Genomic DNA, 10,000 nt, shown 5'->3' with positions numbered 1-10,000 from the left:
CAGGCAAGCCAACTTGGAGCCTCCATATTGCTTGGGTACAGGGGCGCTGGGACAATTTGTAAAGTGGGGATGCTGAAAGCCATTGGCCCATCTGTAAATTCTATAAATGAAGGAAGCCAATGGATGCGGCAGCACCCTTATGCCCCTTAATTCCAGGACCTATGCCCCGTGTGCATGGATTGTCCTAGCTGGTGGCTGCATTATGGGTCATGATAAGGGGGAGAATGAGGGTTTTTTGAAAGGCCAAACCTTTGGCTTGGTTGGTGCAGACAGGATGACCTTGAGATGTTCTAAAGAGGTGGGTACATAGCACAGCCTCGTAGCTACCATGGGCTACTTCTGTTGTTTTCAAAACCCAGGCGAGGGGCCAAGGTGGCGTGAAGGGTGCATCTTCCAACCAGCCTGCTCCTTATGGTCTTCTACTAACTTCAGCTGTTTAACTGACTTCATTCTAATTGGGTTTGCATCCTTGTCAGAGCCCATACCCTGCGCGTGGTTGGGGGAGGGGGAAAAGTCCCCTTCCCCAAGACATCTCCTCTCAGATTAGTTTGGAAGAGATACTGCTGTCGAGTCCCGTTCCCTTTGTCTGTTAAACTGTCCAAGCCCCAAGTTCCCCATTGGGCCCAGGCCTGGCAAGCTGTAGCCTCCTCTTTCTACCCCAGGCTGTCGGGGGACTGAAACCTTAGCCCCCTTCGGTCCCATTTCTGCCTCTTTGACTCCGATTCTATCCTGCAAAAAAAAAAAATGGCTGTAAGATAAAACACCCAGATTGTGATAAAAGGGGAAACAAGGCGAGGCTGAGCTGGCGTCCTGAATGCGAGTCTTGTACGTCTTATTATCAAGTTAATTAAAGCTAGCATCTGACAATGTCACTCGGCTGTAGAAAAAGGGATTTAAATGCAACGTCTCTCAGGACTGCGTGTCAAGGGCTGCTTTTCATTGAGCTGCTGCAAGTCTGTTTGGCTGCAGGAATCGCGCTCTGAATTGAAGGGGGTGCCTTTAAAGCAGCAGCCATTGACAAGGAAGCAATTATTAAATTTTGATGTTCAAAACAAAAAAAAGGAAGAAGAAAACGACTTCTATAATTTGTGTTTTAGATGGAGAGCAATATAAAGAGATATCAAGGCCGCGCCGCATCAAACGCTTCCCTTCCACTCCCATGAAAGCCTCCTCTCAAACACTCTAAGAGAGATTTTTAGAAGCTCGACAAGGATCCTAGAAACATTAAAACAGAAGTCGATTTTAAATGTGCACATTGAAATGCACAGAGCCGGTTGCTACGTGGACTTGCACTTGAGGTCAAGTGACGGACGGATTGTATGCTTCTCCATAATAATATTAATTAAACAATTTGCATGCTAATAAGGTAACAATTATCAGGGCTTCTGTTGAAAGATTCAGGTTATTACAACACGCCAATCTGGAGGCCAGGGGTCAGGGAGTGAGAGGCGAGAGAAATTTCAACTCAAATTAACATTCTGTCAGCTCCAGAAAATGGGATAAATAAAGTCGAATTAATTCATTATAATAAAGAGAGAGAGAGAGAAAAAAGTCTCCTCTCTCAGTCTTTATGGATTGATTACCATTCTGTATTCAGAAACACGTTCCCCTTGCATTCCTCTTCTGAAATCCGACAGAAAATGAGGCATTTATGGCTACAGGCAAAATTTGGTCCAGTGGACACAGTTTACATTTAGTATTTATAGAGAGAGAAATTAAATTATGGTGAAAAGTGAAGCCCTTGGCCCTTGACCCCCGAATTAATACCAACCCCATCATTTTTTGATTACTGTTGGAGCTGTGCAGTCCAAATGCAAACTCCCTTCTAGCTTTAAACAGTGGCCCGGAGACAATAATTAAACTAATCTATATTGCAGGGGTGGGGGGTACAGCAGGATATTGTGTGATATTCAATTAGGTGAATAAATACTGTTCCGGACAGACAGCACAGAGACTTCACTTTCTTTTTTTAATTTCAGCTGGAGTTTCTCTCTCTCCACGCACACAGATAAACCCTGTGAAATGATACATTTTGACTGGATGTTTTATAACTGGAAAATCTATTTGTGTGTTTCCCAGAGATAAAGGGTTGGTTCTCTTTCTCTTTTCCCCCCAGACCTGAAGGATTTAATTCTGCATGAACCTTTCAGAAAGGTTTAAGGGGTTCCCTGTACCTTCAGACTAGCTCTTTAGTTTTTAGTTTCCCCCACCAGCACCTTTTTCGTCTGGGGGGGTTCGCTGCGGGAACGCAAAGGAATATAAATAATCACTTAAAGAGGAAACAAAATTCGGTTTAAGCCATTCAGATAATAGAGAGAAATATTCTACAAACCCGGAGTCAAACAAGTTCCGGTTCCTATTACATAACATTGCAGTTAATATAGAAAATCGCGTCTGCTTGGGAGGGTTCTCTCTCCTGCCGCCTCCATCAGTTCTAGTTATCCCTCGTGTTTGTTTGGGAATCGTAACTTTCATTATTTATGGCGGAGAAATCGAATAAAGGCATTCCAATCCGAGCAAGCTGACTCCCTTCGACTGCACGTAGCAGGGCGGATTTGGGATGAGTGGCTGGATATATATTTTATCTCCTTCCCCACACCCTTTCTTTTACTGCTTAAAGAAGAATAGAAAAGTATTTCCTTAATTATATTTCTAGATGTCGAATCACTAATGACTGTACTGAGGGAAAAAACAGGATCCACTCCAAAGTATGGATGGTCCTTTCTGCTGCTTCTCTCCTGCCACCCTCCCATTCTTGCAGTTTGTTTAAGAATATTTTCTTTAATTATTTAACTTTTGGAGTTTATCAATATTTTATATTGGTGAACCTTCTATGGGAATATAATTTAATTAGAACAAATTTGGCTGCAGCTTCGAGGCTATTAATCACTGGCAGAATACGTGTGTGTGTGTGTGTACATGTTTCGCCCCCTCCCTTCTTCGAGTGGGGGGGTAGTAGTGGGTTTTAAAACTTTATTTTTTGGTCTCCCTTTGCGAAATCGGCTGCTTTTAATTAGCCACCCTCTGGCTATGTTCATAATTTAATATTTCTTGCGTTCATGGATCAATAGGAGATTGCATTAATTATGATTTTGATTGATATGATCAGCTCACACTTTAATTTCTATAAAGGATTCATCCTTTTTTTTTTTTTCCCTTCCCTTCCCTTCTTCTCCCCCCACCCCCCGTTCTAGAGCCGGAGAGGAGATGAAAAGGCTTGTAGTTTTAAATTCAATGTGACAGCTCTGGAAAGAGAGGATGATGAATCTCCTATTATTGGATCAGTCTATTTGCCGCTCAATGTCTCCCTGTAATTGGAGCAACATCACTTTAAAGGTTCAGAGAGTAGAGCATTTCTGGTGAAAAATCCCCACAACACGCCGGTGAATGTTTTAAAGGGAAATCTATTAGTGATTTGGAGAGGGGAGGGGAAGAGGGTGGGCACGGGGGGAGGGGTGGCTGAGAGAGGGTGTGTGTAACTCTGGCTGTTTAGTATTTAACTGGGTATCAATCAGATCCATAAGTTCTCCAGCTCCTCGGCACCCCCCACCCCTGGCTGGCTGGCCGGCCCATGCCGCCCTCCTCCCCTCCCCAGGCAGGAGTTCTTATCAAAGCCCCCCTTGTCTTGTTGTGACAGCTCTGATATTGTTTATTGAGGCTGGATGTCAGGTATAATTAGCAATCGATATGGAAAACGTTTGCTCCCCACACTGGCACGTCTCTGACGTCAGAACCGATTAACGTTTCTTATTGGTCCCAAATTCCCCCAGCCTGAGCTAATTATTGGGAGCTTGATGTTGATAAAGTTAAAGCGCCCGGGCGCCCTCCAGCATGAGCCCCTTCCCGCACCACCGCCGCCGCCTGCTCCCGCCGCCCTGCGCCGCGCCCCGTTAGAGCCGCCCCCATGATGGACAGCCGCCTCCTGGAGCATCCTCATGCCCAGTTCGGAAGCATGGTGGGCTTCCCTTACCCGCTCGGCCACCACCATGTCTACGAGCTGGCCGGGCACCAGCTGCAGTCGGCGGCCGTGCCCTTCTCCATAGATGGATTACTGAACGGCTCCTGCGCCGCCTCGGTGGTGAACCCGGCGCCGCTCCTCCCCGCGGGCTGCGGGGTGAATGGGGACAACCAGCCCTTCAAACTCTCAGGTAAGCGGCCCCCCTCTGCTCCTGGATTCGCCGCACCCCTCAGCGGCGCCCCCAGCTCCAGATCTGATGCGCGGCACCCACGGAGAACAGGGGAGCTGCTTTTCCGGGTGGGTGCGTGTGTCTGATCTTCTCCCCACGGGTCGCTACAGGGGGATCCGGAACCAGATCAAAGACGGGTGGGATGGTGGACAGGATCGCCACCAACCTCTGTATTTTTTCCAAGAGAGGTTTGGACAGATCCTTTAAAAGAAAAAAAGCCTTCGGTGGCTCCCAGCCCGCTATGAAGCCGCACGTGCGCTCTGAACAATAGCCTGCCCCTGTGTGTGAGTGTGTCCCCTTTCGGGAGTTGGTGTGTCTGGGTGCATGGCGGGGAGAGGATGCCCATTTTTCCAAGCAGGCTAGGAGGGTACCGCTGGGGGTAGGGGAAGAGAGGTTTGTGACTAGACTCTGATCCAACGAAGGGCACGAGCAAGTGCAAAGTTTACCTCCTTGGCAAATCTATTGTCTAGTTTTAAGGTACCCCATTGATGCCTGAAGCTGGTATTGTCAATGCTCCTTCTTCGTGCCATCCCCCTCTGCACCCTTACTCCGGAAGGAGACTGTTGTTTACACGCACAGCACACCACGATAGAAGCAGTGCCGTCGGGGTCGTTCAAATCGAATCAGTGACCGTAAAGACTTCGGCAGGATCCCATTTTTGCGACCCCAGCCAGGACGCTTCCGAGTGGGGCTTTGTCAGCAAGCTGGTGGCCTGCGAGCTTTTTACATGCGATTCCCAAGTAGGGATAGGGGACCCGGCAGGAGATGGGCCTGGTTCGGGCTTTGCTAGCAACCTAGGTGGGTCTTCCCCTGGAGCCCCTATGCCTTGGATTGAAAAGGGGCCCAGTGCCCTTGCGGGCTCTGCTGCTTTAGGAAGTCAAACCTGGACAGACGCCCCACGTTTATTTTAAGGCTGATCGCTGGACCAGACTTAATTTTAAAACTTTCACTCCTGCACCTGTTCTCAGATGCTGACCTATTTCAAGAATAAACATTCTCTAAAGTAGGCTTGGGGGGGGGGGGGAGGCAAGGCAGAGGGAACAATTTTCCCCCCATCTTTGACATGGGTGTGTAATATACAGACTCCCACGCCTTCTAAACGCTACCCAGTGCAAAGGTGAAAAGGCAGGTTGTAAATTGCGGAGGGAGAAATGGCCTGTTTTTTCTGGTTGGTTTATTGTATTTCTGCCTTTTCAGACTCTGGTGACCCGGACAAGGAAAGTCCTGGCTGTAAAAGAAGACGAACCCGCACCAATTTTACTGGCTGGCAACTAGAAGAGCTAGAAAAAGCCTTTAATGAAAGTCATTACCCGGACGTGTTTATGAGAGAGGCGCTGGCTCTGAGGCTGGACCTAGTGGAATCTAGAGTGCAGGTAAAAATCCCTTTATTTTAGCTTCTTAAGGCCAAGCGCACTCGCCACATCTACCCCGGCCTCCTCATTCCCATACCAAATGACCGGTTGTGTTCATTAAACAATTTCTTGTGAACTTCTAGTATTTTCCCCCTTGGCTCCTGGAACCTGGACACCCCAGTCCTGATCTAGCGATGTGCCAACTGCCTTGTGGGTTGTGTGGGGGTTTTGTTTGTTTGGTTTTTTTTGTACCTGAACTGAGCATACACATTTGCTCTTAATTTATGCATGCGGGTTGGGAAATCTTTCTTGGAGTGAACGTGTTTTGTGATTTAATTCCCCACCCCTTTAAACTTTGCCTGCAAATAGGCCCTGAAGAGTGTAATTCAAGTCGAGAGTTCATAAACCCTTTCCACTGTAAACATTTTCCTTAAATGAGCCAAGAGTGAAAAATTAGCATGCAAATATGAGCCTTAAACATGGTACATTGGAGAATGTAAATAAAGCTTTTAGGCAGCTCGAGGGTGTAGATAGAGGAATCCTGTAAAACTTCATTTAGACAAACCAGTTATCCACCACTCTTTCAAAACTATTCGCTTAAACTGATCTTTAAAATAACTAATAAAAACCATCCTCGAGTCAAAGAATGCAGGGTTTATCTGTGAGCTGGCTAGTAAATATTCAGATGGTTGCTCGTAGCTTTGAACGAATAAGGATGGATAACCATAAACTTGCACATTTTAAAAAATACTTCATTTTGCATGCATTTTAAATGTACTGAATCAGTACTTTCGTCTCTGTAAATCACTACAGTGTTGTTTGATACAAATCCGAAGTGCCCTGTTCTCCTTAGTGTGTGTGTGTGTGTGTGTGTGTTTAAATCGATCATGTACTCTAAAAACTGGTGGCGTTTACCACAAGAAGGAGCTAATACCATTACTGGATATTATTAATCCATTAGCATTGTTTAAAGGTGTATTTACAAAATGCTTTTTCCTCCCCCTCGTGACCTCTTCTGGTTTGAAATCCTTTTATCCAATTTGTTCTGAGATTGTTGAGTGAAGTCGAGACCCTCCATTTCCCTTTAATACGATAATGAGTAATTCTCAGAGACAAGGCCTCCTGGAAGTGGCACAAAGAGAGGCATTTATTTATACCATACCAGCAAAAAGCGAAGACGCGCCGTCTGACGCTGGCAGACTTGAAACAAACACCTCTCTGCATCATTCTTCGAGAGCCATTGTTTGGTTTTGTGTTTTTTAAATTTGTTGCATTTCAACAAGAATAGATCCCGCACCATCATGTTCGATTCCAATCTCTTCTAAAAACAGGAGATGGCCTTGTCTTTACTCCTGTTTTCTGATTTCCACAGTCGAAAATAAAGGAGTGGTGGGGGGACTGAGGACAAAGGAATAAAAAACAGAACTGGTGGCAGACACACAACCAGCTCCAATTCTGCTCCTGGCGTGAGAGTGAAATATACATATCGATGATGGTAGCTGCTTTTCCTTTAGATCTGTCAAACGTGCCGCCCCTCTCCCCTATATCTCGCTGAAACTATATTTTAGTTGGGTTTGTGAACATTTCTTGGTTTTGACGCAGTAAATAACCCTGTCTCCAATCAAACAAACCCTCGATTTGTTTGATTTACAATATGGCACAAGATTTGGTTCCACTTCTCCTTTGGTGAAGTGTATAGTATTTTTAGGCGGCTTAAATTTATCCATTATAATGTTCTTTGTCTCTCTGGTCTCGAGGAAAAATACCTGTGCAATTAATTCAAAATAATTTTGATCAGCAAGATGAGTAGCTGGAAATCCAAGCGAATTCCATGTGCGACAGTGGAGGCGCAAAACTCTTAAGGACACACTTAAAAAAAAAATCAGGAGTCCTACGAAGTTACGGATTTTTTTTTCCTCAGTGACTTTATTGATGTCGCTATGGGACTTTAAAATCAAAAGGTATCTATCCCCTTTCGTTCAGGTGGCCGGAGCACAGGTTTCAGTCTAGGAAGACGTTCCAAAGTGAGCCAAACTCTATCTCGACTCAGACTGAGAATCGAATCCTTACCCTCCTTTTTTTTTTTTTTTTTTCCCCCTTAAAACTTTAGGCCGATTTTTTTTATTTATATTTTGGGGGAGAGCCAAGCTGCGCGTGGCTGTGTGTACACTGCAGGGAGAGGCGGACAAGGGGATCACTCATTGTTTTGCATTCACTTTCTCCGGTGTATGTATACGGATCTCTCCTTGCATTCTCCCGCTCCCCCACACACAAACCCCAATTTCAATTCCCCAGGCCATCAGCCCGGTTTTAAGAAGGTTTTTAATTTGCAGCCTGTGCGATTTCTGCTCTGCTTTACGGAGATCTCTGGCGGGTGTAAAGAAGCACCTTCCTCCTTTCCTCTCTTTCTCCCAGCAGCGGTTCCGGGCCTGCAGCCACCTCGCCTGGGAGAGGGGGAGGCCCTGGCGCCTCCGCCCCACCCCGCGCGCTGAATGTTAATTGCTTCTCATTGTTCGGTGTGTAGGTTTGGTTCCAAAATCGCCGGGCCAAATGGAGAAAGAAAGAGAACACCAAGAAGGGCCCGGGCCGGCCGGCCCACAACTCCCACCCCACCACGTGCAGCGGGGAGCCCATGGACCCCGAGGAGATCGCCCGCAAGGAGCTGGAGAAGATGGAGAAGAAGAAACGCAAGCACGAGAAGAAGCTGCTCAAGAGCCAGAGCCGCCACCTGCACTCGCCCAGCAGCCTCTCCATGCCCAGCTCCGACAGCGACAGCGGCGGGGGCGGGCTGTCCCCGGACCCCCCCGAGGCCAAGCCCCGGGGCGCCCCGCACCCGGCCCAAGCCGAGCCCCCCAGCAGCTGCGACCAAACGGGCCAAGCCTTCTACCCGAGCCAAAGAAGCGGCGCCGGTCGGCTGCAGCGGCTGCCGGACAAGGACTTGTCCTGCTCCCCCGCCTCCTCCTCGGACTGTGGGGCCGGGCCCAGGGGCGCCTCCAGCTTCCACAAGCTCAATCCGTTCAGCGTGGAGAGCCTGCTGTCCGACTCGCCGCCGCGCCGGAAAGCGGGGCTGGACTTCCCGGGCCTGCAGCCCTGCGCCCCCCGCGCCCTTCTGGGCAAGGGCCACTTCCTGCTCTACCCCATCACCCAGCCGCTGGGCTTCATCGTGCCACAGGCTGCGCTCAAAGCCGGCCCGGGCGCGGAGCCCGGCCAGCCGCAGAGAGACTCCCCTCCTCCGCCCGCCGAGCCCGGCTGCGTCTACCCCGGCAAATGCGCCACGAACTCGGGCCCGGGCCATTCCGCCAACTGCAGCCCGGCGGAAAGCAGCAGCAGCAGCCACCCCGGCTCTGGCTCGGGCGCTGGGCAGCCCGCAGCCGCCCCCTCCGCCTCCCAAGCGGACGGCGGCGGCGGCGGCGGCAGCTTTCCCCAGCCAAAGTCTCCCGCCCTAACAAAAGACACTTGCAAATCCAGAGACAAACCGGACTGTACCTCGGAGCCCAGCGGCCCCGCAGAAGCCAGCGGTCCAGACTGCGAAGAAGTCGACATGGACTAAAACAAACAGACCCAGAACTATCCTCTTCAGCCCCCAACTTCCCAAAGCTGAGAACACATCCCCACCCCCTCACACAAACGCGCGAGAGAGATTAGTTATGGAGAGCAGCTCCCGTTAGGGTTTTAACCCACCGATCCAGCCAGGGGATCAGTTAGAGCTTTGGGGTTATTTTTTTTCTTTCTTTCTTTTTTTTAGAGAGAGAGAGAAAATGCTTAAAATACACTAGCAGCAACTGGACGTTGTGTGAACGAACTGTAAAGAGACAAAAAAAAAAAAAGCAACGAAAATCCTCAACCGTGTAAAATGCAAAAATGTCTAAGAATATTTATATATGTAAAATTTTTGATAAATAAAGCTTTTAAAACTCGATTCTGCTTTCTTGGCGTGTTTGACACCCCTCTTTTTTTTTAAAAAAAAAAACAAACCATCCTGTGCTGAGCAGCTCGCTCTGACTCTGCTTTTTAAAGCCCTCTTTTTGTGTGTGTTTATTGCTTAACAAATTTATTCATTTATAGCCTTCTCCTCCTACCCCCCTCCCAGGCTAGGTTAGGAGCTGCAGGCTATAGGACCCGGCCAGCTCCTGCAGAGTTTTGATATGAAAGTAATTATTTTCCCGGTGGCTGCTGCGGGGATTCAGTTTCTTGCCCAAAGGGTTATTATACATTACCGATTTCCAGTGATATGAAATCACATAAACTTCCTACAATAATAGAATTAGCATGAAAGGCTGGGGTGTCAAATTGAAATTGGAAAATAATAGCCTCGGCAGCTGGGGGAGTGTGTGTGCATATTGGATCGGAGATGGGAATACGTGGGGCGGAATTTTCATGAGGTTTTTTCTCTTTGTCAGGCCTCTTGTAGCTGGCTATATTAAGATAGATGTTCAATGATATCCCTCATTGTTCTGTCGC

General features: G+C 48.0%; 1 protein-coding gene across 1 annotated transcript; it reads left to right on the top strand.

The window, feature by feature from the left end:
* Positions 1 to 3,904: 3,904 nt before the first annotated feature.
* On the top strand, positions 3,905 to 9,278 carry UNCX (UNC homeobox). Its single transcript, XM_032794062.2, has 3 exons — positions 3,905 to 4,148; positions 5,385 to 5,560; positions 8,064 to 9,278. Exons 1-3 carry the CDS (start codon positions 3,905 to 3,907, stop codon positions 9,087 to 9,089), a joined length of 1,446 nt encoding a protein of 481 aa, XP_032649953.1. The 3' UTR covers positions 9,090 to 9,278.
* The last annotated feature ends 722 nt before the right edge of the window (positions 9,279 to 10,000 follow it).

Source organism: Chelonoidis abingdonii, chromosome 9, assembly GCF_003597395.2.
Source record: "Chelonoidis abingdonii isolate Lonesome George chromosome 9, CheloAbing_2.0, whole genome shotgun sequence".
Taxonomy (NCBI): Eukaryota; Metazoa; Chordata; order Testudines; family Testudinidae; genus Chelonoidis; species Chelonoidis abingdonii.
This window is presented reverse-complemented; position numbering and strand designations above follow the sequence as displayed.